This window comes from Olea europaea, unplaced genomic scaffold, assembly GCF_002742605.1.
Source record: "Olea europaea var. sylvestris unplaced genomic scaffold, O_europaea_v1 scaffold559, whole genome shotgun sequence".
NCBI lineage: Eukaryota > Viridiplantae > Streptophyta > Magnoliopsida > Lamiales > Oleaceae > Olea > Olea europaea.
In genome coordinates this window covers 314,201-334,002 of record NW_019263924.1, presented here as the reverse complement: position 1 = coordinate 334,002, position 19,802 = coordinate 314,201, and the positions used below count along the sequence as shown (strand labels likewise).

The 19,802-nt window shown below is 34.7% G+C and overlaps 1 protein-coding gene across 1 annotated transcript; it reads right to left on the bottom strand.

Annotated features, from left to right (window-relative positions):
* Positions 1-1,242: 1,242 nt before the first annotated feature.
* LOC111389079 lies at positions 1,243-2,130 on the bottom strand. The gene is made up of 3 exons (XM_023013932.1): positions 1,977-2,130; positions 1,792-1,889; positions 1,243-1,581 (listed from the first exon to the last, which is right to left on the bottom strand). The coding sequence occupies exons 1-3, from the start codon at positions 2,128-2,130 to the stop codon at positions 1,243-1,245; spliced, it is 591 nt and encodes a 196-aa protein (XP_022869700.1).
* Between the last annotated feature and the right edge of the window lie 17,672 nt (positions 2,131-19,802).

The following is a 19,802-nucleotide window of genomic DNA, read 5'->3' as shown; positions in this document are numbered from 1 at the left end:
CTTCCAATCTCAATTTTTCAAAGTCCTTTATCAAATATTCCTGCACTGTGGGTAAAATAGCTAACTGAGATCATGTCTCCCTGCTTAGGGCATCTGCAACTACGTTAGCCTTACTTGGATGGTAATGGATTGTAAAGTCATAATCTTTCACTAATTCCAACCATCTCCTCCATCTCATATTCAGTTCCTTCCGTGTGAAGAAGTATTTAAGGCTCTTGTGGTCTATATAGATTTCGCATTTCCCACCATAGGGATAATGACGTCATATCTTTAGAGCATAAGCCACAGCTACTAGTTCCAAGTCATGCGTCAGATAATTCTGCTCATACTTTTCAACTGTCTCGAGACATAAGCAATCACTTTTCATGTTGCATCAAAACATAACCCAAGCCCTATTTGGAGACATTACTATAAATTACAAACCCATCTGAACCTTTAGGTATAGTCAAAATAGAAGCAGAGTCTAATTTCTGTTTAAGTTCTTGAAAACACTTCTCACATTTTTTCGTCCACGAAACTTCGCATCTTTTCGAGTCAATTGAGTCATCGGACCTGCTATTTTTGAGAAACCCTCAATAAATCTCCAATAATAACACACCAATCCTAAGAAACTGCGAACTTCACTTGCACTGGACGGGCTAAGCTAATTAGTTACTGCTTCCACTTTAACTTGGTCTACTTCAAGTCCTTGGGTGGTAAACACATGACCAAAAAAACCTATGCGATCGAGCCAAATTCGCACTTCTTGAATTTGGCATATAACTTATCCTTCCTCAAAGTATCAATAATACTCAGAGTTGTTCCTCATGCTACTTCCTATCTTTGGAGTACATAGGTATATCGTAAATAAATACTATGACGAACTAGTCCAAATACTGATGAAACACTCGGTTCATTAGGTCAATAAATATTGTGGGAGCATTGGTCAAATCGAAAGGCATGATAGTGAACTCGTAATACCCGTACGAGTCCTGAAAGCAGTTTTTGGTATATCGCTTGCCTTGATTTTCAACTAATGATACCTTGACCTCAAATCAATCTTCGAAAACATCATTGCACCCCTTAACTGGTCGAGTAAATATTCTACTCTTGGTAGGGAATATCTATTTTGATAGTTAAATGATTCAATTCTCGATAGTCAATGCACATCTTTATATTCTCATCATTCTTCTTCACAAAAAGCACTGGAGCACCCCACGGAGATACACTCGGTTGAATAAAACCTTTTTCCAGCAACTCCTCCTATTGTAACTTCAATTTTTGGAGTTCTTTCCATGTCATTCGGTGCGGAGCCTTAGATACTGGTGCTGCGCAGGGAACTAAGTCAATTGTAAATTCCACCTGCCTATCTTGTGGAATGCCGAGTAGGTCTTCTGGAAATACATCTATAAAATCTCGCACAATGTTAATATCTTTAATAGTTGTTTCAGCATGTTTGGAAACGTTGATATTAACTAAAAATCCCTGACATGACTCCATTTTCAATATCTTATCCGCTTGTATAGCCAATACAAGACGAGGTAGAGATTTGAACTCTGCTCCAAAGAAATGGAACTCTTCCTCTCCCGACGTAATACTTCTCTATCGTGACATCGAATGGTTGCATGATTGAGTCTCAACTAGTCCATGCCTAAAATAAAGTCAAAATCTTTCATCTCCAAAAGGTATGAGTTTGCCTGTAGTATTTTTCCATCAATCTTTTAACTTCATAGCCTTAATCATCTAATTAGTGCAAAGAGTTCTTCCTGAAGGGATGTTAACCTCTAATTCATCATTCGTTTTCACACATACAAGGTTAGACCTAGCGATAAAGGATGCAGAGATAAAAGAATTTGTCGCCTCAAAGTCAAAAAGTACGTAAGTAGGTACATCAGATAATGATAGGATACCTGTTTTCGTAATTATAATATTAGAAATAGCGCCGAAGAATGTAAAATTAAGAACATAAATAGGTATTCTAAATAATATTACAATACCTGCTATCACATTCAGATCTTGTTCCGCCTCATGCTGGTTTAATGCAAAAACTCTGGCCTTCACTTTCTTGTTCTTATCCTGATCATCCTTATTCTTTGGAGGTTCTGTACAGTGTACGACAATGTGTCCCGGCTTACCACATCGAAAGCACATGTTCTTTCACCCCTGTGGAGTTTATTACACTTAGAAGAAGGTGTAATAATCCCATTTGTCTCACCAATACAACTCCATTACACTTTAACCAGTAGAACTTCTCTGTTCCTGAGTTGATGCAACTTTCTGTCAAAAATCATAATTAGGATTTCTTCGTATGACAGGTCCTTTTGTACTTCCAAAGTTAGGTAACTTATGACATGATTGCAATCGTGAACATATTTTCTAAGTATTGAGAAATGAAACACATTATGCACTGCTGCCAGTTCGGCTGGTAAGACAATTCAGTAAGTCACACTACCAATTTTGTCAAGAATTTCAAAAGGTCCAATGAATTGTGGTCTCAACTTCCCTTTCTTTCCAAACTCAGCACACCTTTCATTGGTGCTACTTTTAACAAACTTTATCACCCACTTGATTTCTAATTCTTTTTCTTCTATCGTCAGCATAATTTTTCTGTCAGTCTTACGCTGCTTTTATTCTTGCTCTAATCTTTATCAACCTCCTCGACTGTTCGTTCAATAATTTCAGGACCTAAAATTCTATTTTCCCTGACCTCATCCCAATGAATAGGAAATCTGCACTTTCTACCATAAAAAGCTTCATATGAGGCCATACTTATAGTGGCTTGAAAACTATTATTGTAAGCAAACTCCACTAACAACAGGTGTGTCTTCCAACTACCATCAAGATCCAAAACGCATGCCCTCAACATATCTTCAAGAGTTTGAATGGTTCTTTCAGATTGTCCATCCGTCTGTGGATGATAAGTAGTACTAAACTTCAATTTCGACCTCATGGCTACCTGCAAACTTTTCCATAATTCTGATGTGAATCTCGGGTCTCTATCTAAAACAATGGCGATAGGAACTCCATGCAATCTGACTATCTCTCTGATATATAAATGTACGAACTGTTCCATAATAAAATTTACTCTGATCGGCAGAAAATGAGCTAACTTCGTCAAACGATCAACTACTACCCAAATTGCATTGTGACCCCTTGCTGACCTTGGAAAGCCCACCACAAAATCTATCGCTATATGTTCCCATTTCCATTCTAGAATATCCAACTGGTTCAATAATCTTGATGGCCTTTGATGTTCTGCATTAACTTGCTGACATACAATACATTTCTCTACGAACATTCCAATTTCGCTTTTCATGCTTCTTCACCAAAATGTATCTCGGAGATCTCGATACCTTTTTGTACTACCTAGATGTGCAGCATACGGGGTAGAATGAGCCTCTTCCAATATCTCATTTTTCATACTTTCATCTTTAGGTACACACAACCTTTCTTTAAAAGTCAACGCGTTATTCTCAGATACTTCAAATCCTATACGTTTGTTTGTACCAACCTCAACTTTTATCTTCTATAAAAATGGATCCTTATCATATGCTTCCTTGATTCGATCCCGAAAAGTAGGTTGAATCATAAACGCTCTTATTCTCACTGTAGTCTGAGTCGACGACGTGATGACTTCCAATCTCAGTTTCTCAAAGTCGCTTATCAAGTGTTTATGCACTATGGGTAAAACAGCTAACTGTGATCTTGTCTTCCTGCTTAGGGCATCTGTGACTACATTAGCCTTACCTGGATGGTAATGGATTGTATAGTCTTAATCTTTTACTAATTCCAACCATCTCTTCTACACTATATTCAGTTCTTTCTGTGTGAAGAAATATTTAAGGCTCTTGTGGTTTGTATAGATTTCACATTTTCGACCATAGAGATAATGATGCCATATTTTTAGGGCATGAACCACCACTGCTAATTCCAAGTCAAGCGTCGGATAGTTCTACTCGTATTGTTTCAACTATCTCGAGGCATAGGCAATTAGCTTTCCATGATGCATCAAAATACAACCCAAGCCTTGTTTGGAGGTATCGCAATAAATTACACACACATCCGAACCTTCAGGTATAGTCAAAACAAGAGCCGAGACTAATCTCTGTTTAAGTTCCTGAAAACACTTCTTGTATTTTTTCATCCATTGAAACTACACACCCTTTTGAGTCAACTGAGTTATTGGACCTACTATTTTTTAAGAATCCTCAATAAATTTTAGATAATAGCTGACCAATCCTAAGAAGCTACTAACTTCACTTGTACTGGACGGGCTAGGCCAATTAGTTACTGCTTCCACTTTAACTAGGTCTACTTCAATTCTTTGGGCGGTAACCACATGACCAAGAAAACCTATGCAATCGAGCCAAAATTCACACATATTGAATTTGGCATATAATTTATCGTTCCTCAAAATATCAAGTACTACTCAGAGTTGTTCTTCATGCTGCTTTCTATCTTTGGAGTACATTAGTATATGGTCAATAAATACTATAACGAATTGGTCTAAATACTGATGAAACACTCGATTCATTAGGTCTATAAATATCGTTGGAGCATTGGTTAAATTGAAAGACATGACAGTGAACTCTTAATGCCCATAATGAGTCTTGAAAGCATTTTTTAATATATCGCTTGCCTTGATCTTCAGTTGATGGTATCCCGACTTCAAGTCGATCTTCGAAAACACCGTTGCACCCTTTAACTAGTCGAATAAATCCTCTATTCTTGGCAGAGGGTATCTATTTTTTATAGTTACATGGTTCAAATCTCGATGGTCAATGCACATTCTCATACTCTCATCATTCTTCTTCATGAAAAATAGTAGTACCCTAAGGAGATACACTCGGTCAATTGAAACCTTTTTCCAGCAACTCTTCCAATTGTAACTTCAATTCCTGGAGTTCTTTCGGTGTCATTCGATATGGAGCCTTAGACACTGGTATCACTCCAGGAACCATGTCAATTGTAAATTCCACTTGCTTATCTTGTGGAATGTTGAGTAGGTCTTCTAGAAATACTTCTGCAAAGTCTCGCACAATGTTAATATCTTTAATGGTTGTTTTTGTATGTTTGAAACTGTTGATATTAACTAAGAATCCCTGGCATGACTCCTTTCTCAACATCTTCTCCGCTTGTAAGGTCGACACAAGGTGATGTAGAGCCTTGGACTTTGCTCCAAAGAAACGAAACTCTTCCTCTCCCGGTTTATAAAATAACACTTCATTCTCATGATTGAGTTCCAACCAGTCCATGACTAAAATAACGTCAAAATCTTTCATCTCTAAAAGGTATAAGTCCGCCAGTAGTACATTTTCGTCAATCTCTAACTTCATAGCCCTAGTCATCTGATTTGTACAAAGAGTTCTCCCTGAAGGATGCTAACCTCTAATGCATTATCCGTTTTCATACGTGCAATATCAGACTTAGTGACGAATGATGTAGAGATAAAATAATTTGTAGCCCCAAAGTCAAAAAGTACATAAGCAGGTACATCAGATAATAGCAAAATACCTGTTTTTTTGTAATTATGATGTTAGACTCAGTTACGGGGAATGCAATATCAAGAAAATAAACAAGTACTTCAAATAAAAATAAAATACCTACTATCACATTCGGATCTTGCTGCCTCATGCTGATTTAATGCAAAAACTCGAGCCTTCCCTTTCTTATTATTGTCCTGATCATCATACTTCTTTTGCGGAGGCTCTGTATAGTGCAAAGCGATATGTCTCGGCTTACCACATCGAAAACATATGTTCTTCCTGAATAACCATTCATCCCCTATGAGGTTTATTACACTTAGGGCATGATGTAATACCTCCACTTAACCCATCGATACGAACTCTTGGGTTTGGCCTTTTATTCTACCAGTTATGTCTGTCCTTGCTCTGATCATTGCATTTTCTTTTTCCTAACAACTCCTTTCTCTGTTGGGCATACTGAAGTGAAACAATGCGACATAATGATCATGCCGATTTTCGGGAGTAGTCCATTTTCAAACCTCCTGATCTTCTTGACTTCTGTATCTACTAAGTGCGGGGCATATCTTGAAAGTTATTCAAATTGCTTCTCATAATCAGTGAGTGACATGTTTTCCTGTCTGAGTTGCGAAAACTCTGATTCCTTGAAATCTCTCAAAGCTTGTGGGAAGTACTTTACCATCACTTCTTTCTTAAATTGTTCCCATGTCAGGTTATGCTGTTGCTCTTCAGTCCTAGTGCGTGAGACAGATTCTCACTTGTGACCGGTTGCTTCAATCAACATGAATTCTGCGATAGTACCTTCTGTGCATCCGTGCAAGAAATATGTCTAAAAATGCACTCCAGACCCCTAATCCATTCCTCAATGGCCAGAGGGTCTGAATTTCCATCGGAAGTAGGAGACTTGTACCTACGAAACTGCTCGACCATGGAAACAGCTCCAAAGATAGATGGAGGTGTGTCCTGCTTTGGCGGCGCATTTTGTGGTGGAAGCGCTTGATTCTGTCTAGTCAACTTTTGCACCGCCTGCAACAAGTCAGGCATCAAATTTGTGTGGGTAGGTGATGTCATTTTCTAAATTTTTTTATATTAAGTTATTCGTCACACACCAATACTGAATCTAACATATCATACCTTTATATCATAAATTCAATGAGTCAGTAACCGGCGTGTCTCGAAATTTAGAAGTTTGCAATTCAAAATATTTAAGTTATGCAAAAGTTTAAACAAATTCATCTTCTTACTCTTTCTTACATACCTTAGAGTCGTCGAGGGTGATCATTGAGTGCCAAAGATCTTTCACATATTTAAGAACTTTAAAGTGACATCATACTTGAATTCATACATCTTCATAAAGATATCGATTTTTTTAATAAAAACATTTAATTCACCTGGAGGCTCAATAGGTCATAAATTTGAAATCACAATTCTATATGAGTAAAAGGATATATTTCTTGTATAAATCTACCCAAATATTTATTCCACAATAATTATGATTAAGACATATAATTTTAAGACCATGACTTTTCAAGAATTAAAATATAAGGCATAAATCTGTATAGACACGCCCTTATTCAATCATATAAGATAATATTAAATATATGCTATTTAATCACTAATTCCTTCACAATGCCTACTATACCTTCATGGAACTTTCATTTCATTTTATAAATTTTACATAATAATTTTTTTTAACTTAAAATCAAATTATATTTTGGCATTTGTAATAGTGCGAACAGTACGGAGCACTGTTCACGTAAACAGTCCATACTGTTCACGTGGGCAGTATGTCGAATTATATATATATATTATTTCACTATTTTACGTCACTGTTCATGACTTTCCTCTTTTTTTTTTAATAATTTTAAATATAATTAAAATATACACAAGCTGACACAGATTTCGATTTACAATTGGATTGCTTTGTACACACAAGCACATATATACACACATACAATCTAACAAGAATTTGGCCATCTGTTTACGTGAACAAATATACTTTTTTTCATTAAAAAAAAAAAACATATAAATCTCTATATGCATGCACGTATAATAAAATATATACACATATATCAAAACGTACAACAGTCTGTCCTATCATGATTGACAATTATATATATATATATATATATAATACTCAGTAGGACACAAGATTTATGGTGCGATCCTGAGTAAAATATTTAAAGCATACTTCAAAAAAATCATACCATCATCATATTTTTAGAAATCGATAAGAGCTCAAAGTATATATCTTTGGTACCAAATGGTAATTGCATAGCATATCATAACCATAATATATCATAATCATCTCATAAATTTCATGAGTATAATAATTTATGAACATCAAAAAAAATTTAACGGGATAACATAAACTGCACCTCGTAATCCTACCTTGATTGATAATAATGATCGTTGAAAAAGAAGCCAGAATGAGACATTCTAAATTCTTTAATTTCAACCTACAGTCCCAACAATGTGTAACTATGTTTCTTTATCTCTTCCTTTTTTTCTTTAGAGTAGATAATGAGTACTTATTTACGGTACTAAAATTGAGAAGGGAAGTTGCCATGTTTTCCCCTTAAAAACCTCGGATAACATAAACTGCACCTCGTAATCCTACCTTGATTGATAATAATGATCGTTGAAAAAGAAGCCAGAATGAGACATTCTAAATTCTTTAATTTCAACCTACAGTCCCAACAATGTGTAACTGTGTTTCTTTATCTCTTCCTTTTTTTTCTTTAGAGTAGATAATGAGTACTTATTTACGGTACTAAAATTGAGAAGGGAAGTTGCCATGTTTTCCCCTTAAAAACCTCAATCACATCATACCATACAATCAAATATTACTTTGATTGATAATAATGATCGTTGAAAAAGAAGCCAGAATGAGACATTCTAAATTCTTTAATTTCAACCTACAGTCCCAACAATGTGTAACTATGTTTCTTTATCTCTTCCTTTTTTTCTTTAGAGTAGATAATGAGTACTTATTTACGGTACTAAAATTGAGAAGGGAAGTTGCCATGTTTTCCCCTTAAAAACCTCAATCACATCATACCATACAATCAAATATTACTTTGCCTGGCCCCCCAGGGCACATCCGAGTTGGTGGATCAATCACCTTTGACGCGCTCGCAACCTCAGGGTGGAGAGTTCGATTCCTGGTGGGAACCTTTGATCCAATAAAGGGGCAATTTATTGGTGGATTAATCACTATGGAGGAAAGCTCTCTTGAGACCAGGAGTTTATACCGGGTGGGAACCTGTGAACCAACAATGGCACAACCTGCAGTTTACCTTCGCTAGTCACTGAGGAGCCGGTGGCTAGGGGTCCATGATTTAGTCTGGCGAAACTGGGACACTTGGGTATCAAAAAAAAAACAAAAAAACAAAAAAATATTACTTTGCCTAATCAATCCTACTAATCTATCCCTATCAAATCTCAAATCAAGACATCTACAGCCAAATACATGTCAATTAGTCCAACTAAAAAAAAAAAAATTTATTGGTGGATTAATCACTATGGAGGAAAGCTCTCTTGAGACCAGGAGTTTATACCGGGTGGGAACCTGTGAACCAACAAGGGCACAACCTGCAGTTTACCTCCGCTAGTCACTGAGGAGCCGGTGGCTAGGGGTCCATGATTTAGTCTGGCGAAACTGGGACACTTGGGTATCAAAAAAACAAAAAAATATTACTTTGCCTAATCAATCCTACTAATCTATCCCTATCAAATCTCAAATCAAGACATCTACAGCCAAATACATGTCAATTAGTCCAACTAAAAAAAAAAATAAAAAACTCACAACTATCCGTTCACGTGGCGATGGCACACTTTCATTCAAATTGTATAGTTTTTAATAACTTCTTCAAACCAAAATATCTTGGAGATGATTTATCTGAATCGAATTTTTCTCGAGCCTAAAATTTGTGATTAATTACGATCCACTCAACGAGTCCAATATTGATCTATTTATCATTTCTCTATCAATATTTGAATATTTGACCCAAATAAAAATATGAATTTAAAACTTATTTCGTCTTAGTCCTCAATTTTTCAAAATATAAAAATATAACATATGAAACAAATAAATTTTTATTCTTTTTTTTTTTTTGGGTTTTACAATCTACCTACCTTAAATATTTTCGTCCTCGAAAATTACTTAACTAATCGAAGAGTTCTGGATACTTGATTTTAAGTTCATCTTCCTTCTCTCATGTTGACTCGTCCAATCCATGATTACACCATTGCATCTTGACCAGTAGAACTTCCCTGTTCCGGAGTTGATGCACCTTTCTATCCAAAATCATAATTGGAATTTTTTTGTATGACAGGTCCTTTTGTACTTCCAAAGTTCGGTAACTTACGACATGATTAGGATCGTGAACATATTTTCTAAACATTGAGATATGAAACACATTATGCACTGCTGCCAATTCAGGTAAGAGCTCATAGTATAGCATATCTTTGGTACTGGATAGCCATTTTATATCACATCATAATCATCATATCATTTCAAAAATTTCATAAGTAAAATAATTTATCCATATGAAAAAAAATATAATTTAAACGGGACAAAATATTTGCACCTCGTAATCCTACCTTGATCGATAAAAGGATAGTTGGAAGAAAGTAAGAAGTTTCACGTTCTCAAAATCTTTACTTTGTACTTGAATGTTGCTGCAACCTTAACAAGTATTTATGTCTCTCTGTTTTTTTACCTCTTTAGGATAGATAATGATTACTTTTGTATTGTATTTAAAGTTGAAAGGGGAAATTAAATTTTTGATAGGACAAAAATATGCATGATGCCGGAATCACCCCTCGCCCTCCCAACAAAAGTCTCCATCCCAAAAACCAAGAAATCATGAAAACCATTTCCTTTCCTATTCAATTTACTTGTGCCAACCATCCCTACAAACTCCCAAAATCAAAGCAAGAAAATAATATTAAAATCAAAATAATTGGCAACTCTTGTCAATTTCCAAAATCATGACAATTAAATATTGTAAAAAAGGCTACTTTATCTCTCCATCAACATCAAATCATTATCATTCTAGCTAGTGAACGCATGGATTTCTTGGAAAATCAATATTAACTTAATTAATTATAAATTTAGGTAATATTTTTTTTTAACATCAATAACATGAGCGTAACTCATTCAAAATAATTATTTTTCGAGTCTAATATGCATAGTTAATTACAAGCTATCTAATAAGCCCAATATTGAAATACTTATACCTGCTCTATCAAAAATTAATTATTTGACTCAAATATAAATATGAATTTAAAACATATTTCATTTTAGTTCTCTTTTTTTTAAATATAAAATTATAACATATAAAATAAATACATTTTTATTCTATATATATATATATATATATATATATAGGAAACCACAAAGGTAGGCAAACAAATAAAGACAATCACCACAAAGACAAGAATAACGAGAAACATAAGTGAGCATAGAAGAAAACCAAGATTCTCACAAAGAGGCGTACGTGTTGGTGACCAAGAGAAGAAGAGACAACCCAATATATTCGAGCATATGGTCACATAAGGTAAGTATTGTTAGATTAAATAATGGGTTAAGTAAGGCCCAACGTTGGACAAATGGGCTACCAAGAAGACTATCTCTAATTGGCCATCCAAGAAAGTGAGTTGGGCTATGAGCAACACTAAGAGATTTAGGTTGCTTCAAATGACCCAATTAACCTTTGGGTCTGATCATTTCGATTGCGGTGCTATATTTACCGTTCAGTCATTTGGCCGAACTAATTGAGAATTAAACCAAATTAACATCATAGCCTGGAAGGTCGTTTGACAACAATTTGCCCAACAATTCTTTAGCACCTATCCACACTAAATTAGAAGTGCAGCCTCTCAGATGACATCTTTGATAATAATTAGGGCCTAAAACCTTATTGGTGAAGTAAAGAAAGTTTGAAATTTCTTCTTGCACCATTAATATATGGAATACGTACATACATGCGCTAACGTTGCTTGTAACTGTTGGAAATATTAGAGAGATGGAGAAGAAACAAAAGAAGTATAGGAAAAATGATGGACAAATTAGAAATAATCTTTGTAATTGAAGGCCCGTACATGTAATCATTGTCCTCAAATTTTATTTGGCCCCTCTTCGATTTGTATGAGATGCTTCAGGATTTTCTGGCAAATGGCTAGTAGGATTGAACAAACCTTGTCGCAAAAAATACTAAAGTACAAAGTATTTTCCACCAAAACTTAAGAACACGAAGGAGGAAATTTGAATATGGATAAAAATAGGATTTTTTTATCTTTGCTTGTGGAATGATTCTGGATCTCCAGTGTTTTTCAATATGATGTTAACATGTTTTCATTGATCATCCACGACCTATTTATAAGCCTCAATCAATGTACACGAATTGGTTCAAAAACCGTACAAGAAAGTTTCAAGAAACATCCCAAAAGTCATTAGAATTCAAACTAAAACGGCCTTCAACAATCACTAAATTACTACCATACAACCACATGGTTCAACACCATGGGGTCGCATGGTTCAAGTTTGTCATGCGGCCTAGATTTCTCCATACAGCCATGCGGTCGCATGACTCCTTGGCCTATGCGACCCCATGGGCCATGTTTTGGCTTCCAATTGTTTTGTTGATTCCACACTCGGTTCTTATTGATGTTGAAAAAAAAAAGGCACCTATAGAATTTATTTACAGCAATATATGTAACTTAAAATTTGTGCAAGCTAAAGGTAGTAAAAAGTAATTCATCATTTTTATTGATGATTGTATAAGATACTGTTATGCATACTTGTTGAAAAGAAAAGAGAAATCTCTGGAAGTGTTAAAACACTGTATGAACGAAGTTAAATGTCAACTTGAGAAACGATTAAAGACTATTTGTTATGATTAAGGTGGAGATTATGTTGCACAGTTTGAAAATTTTTGTTCAAAAGTTGGTATTATTCATAAAAAACGACACCTTATTCACCTTAATCAAATAGTGTTGCTGAATACAAAAATACACTATTAAGGAGATGATAAATGCAATGTTGATAAGTTCAGGCTTACCTCAAAATTTATAAGGGGAAGCAATTCTTTCAACAAATCACATTCTCAATAAAATACCCGGCAAAAGTAAGATTAAAACATCTTATGAGTTATGAAAAGATCGAACACATTCCTACAATTACTTAAAAGCATAGGGGTGCTTAGCTAAAGTAGAAATACCTAAACCTAAATAGGTTAGAATTGAATCTAAAACAATTGATTGTATTTTTGTTGGATATGCAAATAATAATAGTGCATATCAATTTTTCGTTTATAAATAAAAAATGCTTGATGTACATGAAGGTATTGTAATTGAATCAAGAAATGCTGCATTCTTTGAAGACGTCTTTTCTTGTTAAGGATGAGAAGCAAGTTCACAAAAATGAAATTATGATATTGTAATTGAAATTCATCAAGAAAATGAAGAACCAAGGCACAATAATGGGCAAAAATATCTATGACATTTGGCCCAAATTTTCTAACATATTAACTAGAAAATGATCCAAGAATGAGGCAATGTTCACTACCAAAGCTCTTTTTTCAAAAGTAGCCGTCACCAATAAAATTGAATCCATTATGCAAAACCATATTTGAAAGTTGGTTGATCTTCCACCAAGAAATAAAGCTTTAGGCTACAAATAGATATTCAAAAAGAAGTTAAAATTCGATGGATCAATTGACAAGTACAAGGCTAGATTAGTAACCAAAGCATATCAACAAAAATAAGGTCTTTATTGCTTCGATACATATTCACATGTCACAAGGGTCACGTCTATTCGAGTATTAATAGCAATCACAACACTACATAATCTTGGAATACATCAAATGAATGTAGACGGCGTTTCTGAATGGTACATTGGAAGAAGAAATATAGATGGAATAACCTGAAGGGTCTGTGGCTCCCAAACAAGAGAAAAAGGTGTACGCGCCCGTTAAATCACTTTGTTTTTAAATGGCACGAGAAATTTGACAAAGCTATGTTTTTAAATCACTATGAATTAAAACAAAGCATCTAAGCAATGGCACGAGAAATTTGACAAAACTATGTTCTTAAATGGCTTCAAAACTAATGAATGCAACAAATGTGTCTATGTAAAAGGCACATCAAATGAATATGTGATTGTATGTCTATTTGTTGATGATGCGAATTATGGATAATAACTCGAAAGTTATTACAACAATCAAGAAAATATTAACAAGATATTTTGTTATGAAAAATGTAGGTAATGCCGATATCATATTACGGATTAAGATATTTAACACACTTGACAGATTGTCATTATCTCAATCTAATTATATTGAAACTATACTTAAGAAATTTAAGGCGTATGATGATAATTCAATTAAAACACTAGTGGATCTAAGTCTATACTTAGCTGAAAATACTAGTGAACTCGCATCACAATTGGAATACTCATGCGTTATAGGCAACTTAAGGTATATTACATATTGCACCCGTTCAAATATAGCATATGCAGTCAACAAATTAAACAGATTTACATATAATCGAGGAAATGACCATTGGAAGGCTTTATTAAGGGTTATTAAATATTTAAGATACATGGTTAATTATGGATTATACTATTCTAGATATCCAAGGTTGTTAGAAGGATATATTGAAGCAAATTGGATATTTGATTCATGGGATTCGAAATAATCTACAAGTGGTTATGTTTTTACCATGGCGACCGTGTCGTATCTCTAAAATCATCTAAGAAAACTTTTATAGCTCGATCCACAATGAAATGTGAGTTAATTCCTTTATATAAGCTAGAGAAGAAGTAGATTGACTTTGTAACTTTCTCGAGGACATTCCTTGCTCGAAGAAGCAATCACCCACTATTAGCATATGTTGTGATAGTCAGGAGGCTATTGGAAGGGCATAAAAATAGTATGTATAGTGGTAAATCTCGAAATATTCGTTGTAGACACAATACCATTAAACAACTAATTTCAAATGGTATATTCTCTACTGACTAGGACAAATCGAATGAAGAATATGACAAATTGAATGAAGATATAGTGGATCCTTTGACGAAAGAATTATCAAGAGATCAAGTATACCATCTTTTGAGAGAGAATGACCTTAAAGCTTATTGACTAGAATTACCATAGTGGTAACCCAACCTTAATGGTTGAAGATCCCAAGATCTTTGTTCATATCATAACTAAGTTATGATTTATTCAGATGAGCACTTCTTCCCATTCCTTAGAGAATAAAACTACTATGTTATAAAATGTTTCAAGATAAATTATGCTTTTTTATACCTCCCCAGTCGAACCCATGTAACCCACGTGGACGAACCCTTGTATGCGAACCCACGTGACTGAACCCTCACACAAAAGCCTCGACAAGCAGAGGCAAAGCCAAGCATGTATCAAGTCTCAGTTGAAATTTTGATGAAGCCGTTCGAGTGCCAAGCTGGCGAAATTGCAGCGACTTTTCTTGTCGATCCATAATTTGATCTCTTCAAGACCACTTCAATCCAAACTCAATACTCACTAGAATTTAGGTTAAATTACAACATATCTCCAACTTGAACCAAATTTCAATAGAAGGAATTCCAAAATACATCTCCAAAATAAACACTACTCCACATCCTCCAAACAAGTTCCAATAGGCTAAATCAATGACAAACACCAATTAAATTTTAAGAAATTTTCAAAGCAATTGAAAGTGGTTTTGTCAACATATCAGCTGATTTTGTCAACTTCATGAACAAAATGATAACGCACATCAATGTGCTTGGTCCTCTTCTAAAACATTTGATCCTTAGTCAGATAGAAAGCACTCTAACTATTACAGTATACTATAGAAATTTGCAAGTCTTCACTAATTTCGCCGATCAATCCCCTCAACTCCATAGCCTCCTTGTATGCCTTTGTAATGGTCATGTACTTTACTTGTGTTGTAGACAATACTACTAAATTATGCAAAGTAGCTTTCTAACTAATAGCACAGCTTCTAAAGAGTGAACAGATACCTTGTAAGTGATCTCGTCTTATCAAGATCATCTACATAATCTGAATCTACATACACAATGACCCTATTTGTATTTCTACCAAAATGCAAGCAAGTATTAGTAGAGCCCCTCAAGTATATGCATATTCACTGCATTGCTTTCTAATGTTCTATACCAGTATTTTTCATGTACTTACTAACTGCACTGACTGTATGTGCCAAATCTAGTCTTGTAGAAATCATAGCACACATAAGCAAACAAAGTGCATGGGAATAAATAACCCAAAACATAAAATCAATGTCTTCATCTCATTGAAGATGCAAGCTAAATGATAATTTAAAGTAGGCGACCAAGGGAGTACGATAGCCTTTGCATTCAGTATATCGAACTTATGATGCATCTTCTAAATATACCCTTTTTTACTCAACTATAATTTGCCAACTTTCCTATCCCTCAAGATCTCCAAACCAAGAATCTTCCTTATTTTACCTAAGTCTTTCATCTCAAACTTCTCACAAAGTTGAGCTTTCACTTTTTTGACATCTACTTTAACCTTTGTTGCTATAAGCATATCTCAACATATAACAACAAAATGATCTACCATCTCATTTTCCAAAGTACACACAACTATCATAACTTCTTATAATGAAATTATGAGTAGTCATGAATGAATCAAACATTTGGTACCACTGCCTCGACGACTGCTTTAGTCTATACGAAGACTTATTCGATAAGCACACAAAGTTTTCCTTTCCAAAAACTATGAAACCCAATGGTTGTTGCATGTAAATACTCTCCTCAAGTTCTCTATATAAGAATACTGTTTTGATATCTATCTGCTCAAACTCCAAATTATTCTTTGCTACAATCCCAAGTAAAGCTCGACTTGAACAATGCTTTACAAATGGTGAGAACACATTTGTGAAGTCAACACTTGGAATTTGGTTGTTGCCCTTTGCTATCAACCTAGTTTTATGCCTTCCATCTTCAATACTTGATGTCCCTTCCATCCTTTTGAAGACCCACTTGTAGCAAACAATCTTTTTATTCTTAGGTAATTTCACCAAGTCCCAATTACTATAATTCAATTACTAAGTTTGGCTCTCTATACTTCTATGGAGTTTAATCTATCTGTGTTGTCTATCTTTAGCAACTGAATACTATGGTGTTGGTGGTGGTGGTGTATGCAAAATAGGTAAAGTGTTATCTTCTGTCAGTTCTGCACTAGACTAATTTGGAGTAGACTATTCTGAAGCCTCTAATTGTTGTTGTAAACCAATTTTCAATTCCACCTAAGTTGAATGATTATGCTCTTCAGTTTTTACTAGAATCCCAACGAGGTGAATCATGAACCATTGTAAGTTTCATCAAATATTACATCTTTACTAACTACCACCTTCCATATTTTAAGACGCCACAACTTATAGTCATTCACATCCTATTTATACCCAAGAACGATGCACTTTCTAGTCCTAGACTCCTATTTCCCTTATTCACATGAGTATAAGCAAGATACCCAAAGATCTTCAACTCTGGATAACAAGAATGTTTATCAGCTACAACTTTTTAGCATCTTTTTTTCAATGATAGCTAAGGGTGGGCGATTAATCAAAAAAAAGTTGTAGTAGCAGCTTTAGCCTAAAAAATCTTAGGCAACCTAGAATTTGGAAACATACACCAAACATTTTTTATCAAGGTTCCATTCATCCATTCTGCCACACAATTCTATTGGGGAGTTCCAAGCACTGTTGTGTATTTCAAGATGCCTTCAACCCTACAGAAGCTATTGAATTTATCTGAGCAAAACTTAAACTCATTATTGAATTTATCATTGTTTTTCACCACATGAATGTCTCAAACACATCAGTCTTTTGTCTCAAGAAGAATAACCAAACTTTGCTAGAAAAATCATCAACCACCGTCTAGAAGTAATAAGTACCTACTTTAGAAGGAACCCTGGCAAGTCCTCAAAGATCTTAATGGATATACTCAAGTGTTGTCTTCGTGTTGTATTTTCTTTTAGTTAATCAGACTCTTTTCTATTTCCTAAAGATACGACGCTCACAAAACTTCATCTTATTGCTCTTTTGTCCAGTTCCCTCATACTCAATTTTGCTATATCATTCGTACTAATATGCCAAAGTTTTGTAACTTCTTCATCTATTAGAAAAGAAGTAGAAACTATTACATTCTCTATAACTATAGAATCCTACAAAATGTACAGCTGTGTAGAGCTTTTATGTCTCCCTCATGACAACAAGAGTACCCCGGCTCACATTCAAAACTCCATCTTCACCAGGTACCTATAACCCTTTAAGTTAAGTGTACTCAAATATATGATATTTCTCTACAATTATAGAATGTACCTTACATATGTAAGTTTTCTAAAAGTCCCATCGAACATTCTGATTTTGACTTTACGAACTCGACAATTTTGCAAAGCGCATTGTTTTCCATAATTACTTCACCACTCTAAACTCATTCATATGTTGAAAACCATTCTATGTTGAGACACATATGAAAAGTACATACTAAGTCAAGAACCCATTTCTCATAAAGTTAAGAATCAATATCAAAAATCACAAAAATCTCTCATTGACTGTGCCTGCCTTTCACAACGTCAACCTCTATTGTGTTTATTTATTGTTTTTCTTTACTAAAAGCACTTGTAACCTTGTTTTTATTTTTAAAAACATAGTATCAACTCTAATATGTCCATTCCTTTTACAAAAGTAATATGTTTTCTGTACATGCCTTGATTCGATCCGTCCCTTATATTCCTACTAAGATTCCTATCTTGATTTCTCCTACAAAAAATAAGGCCTTCAACCTAATTTCCAGATCCACTTACAAGATACATCATCTTCTCCTTAGATGTTAAAGCTTCATAGACCTCATCCAAGTGAGAGTATCCCGTCTTTAGAGAATAGTATCTCTAAAAGTAATAAATGATGGTGACAACAAACACAACAACATCAGTGCCAGTCCTCCTCATCATACTAGATTTCTAATGTCTCCAAATTAGACCAAATTTATTTGAACATATTTAAGTAATCATCCAATGGAATTCCTTCGGACTTCTATTGAATCTACAAGTGCTGCTTCAAGTGCAAATTACTAGTCAAACTCTTTGTCATACAAAGCTGCTTCAATTTCAATCATAGCGTTGCAACACTTTTCTCCTTTAGAACATTCTGAAGAATTCAATTTGATAAATGTAAATGAATTTGGGATTGGACTTTTTTATTCCTATGCTGCTTTTCATCCTGCTTCCAAGTTCAAGACATCTTATCAAAGTCAAGCAGGACTTTCTCCAAATCCATCTGCACCAAAACCACTAGCATCTTTACTTTCTATAAAGTAAATCATCTTACAATTCAATAACGGAATATCATATTTCATCATTTCTATGCAGACCAGTTTGTTATGAACTGATCTGAAGCTAATGACAATAATGAAATAAACAAATAAAAGACCAGAAAGACTAAGATTTATGTGGAAACCAAAAATGGGAGAAAACCACATAGGAAGAGAATTTCACTATAATCTATAATGAATGCGTTAACAACAAGACCCAGATACTCTCAATTAAGATCTAAAGCTCTCAAGATGTTGTATAAATGTTTTGACCTCAATACAAGTCGTGAAGAATATATATAAACCCTAACATCCAAGTTGTAGATAAATAGAGTCCAGAAAACGTGTTAAAATGGAAAATGGGCTTAGGCTAGACGACTACGTCGCTCGAGCGACAGGTGAGCGTAACTCCACTATTTGAGTGCTAGACGGGCGCCAAATCTCTATTGAAATTTTGATGACACCGCTCGAGCTCCAAGCTAGTGTCCCAGTTAGCGAAATTTTGACGACTTTTCTCCTTGATCCATAATTTGATCTCTTCAGGACCACTTAAACTAAAACTCTAATACCCACTAGAACTTGGATCAAACTACCACATAATCGAAATGGATGGATTTGTATCATTGGTGTTTTTATCATCTAGAAATTAGACGAGAACTTGGAGGATATCCTCTTAAAAATTATTCAAAGCCCTTTACAGTCTCTATAAATTCGAGGACCTATCCTTCAAAGGCGAACCACAACTTTTCACTGGTTTGAAGTCCTCCATTAAGAACTAGAACGCCCCTTCTTCCTCATTCGTGGTAGCTGTTAGTCAATTCTAAAGCCGATTAAGGCATGTGTTTTTTGGATGTTGATCGACTGTTAGTTGAGCCTAATATATGGGTCCATAGAAAGGTCCTTGGTGATCGAGGCTTGTTTCGATATCATTTGCTTTAGATGCTTAGGTAAAAAAGCTTTGTGATGACATGGAG

Coding starts and splice junctions, on each gene's coding strand:
- LOC111389079 (XM_023013932.1), bottom strand. CDS start 2,130: ATGTGCTTTCGATGTGGTAAGCCGGGACACATTGTCGTACACTGTACA. Junction 1,890..1,976: donor AGATCTGAATGTGATAGCAG/GTATTGTAATAT, acceptor TTACGAAAACAG/GTATCCTATCATTATCTGAT. Junction 1,582..1,791: donor TTATCGCTAGGTCTAACCTT/GTATGTGTGAAA, acceptor ATGTCACGATAG/AGAAGTATTACGTCGGGAGA.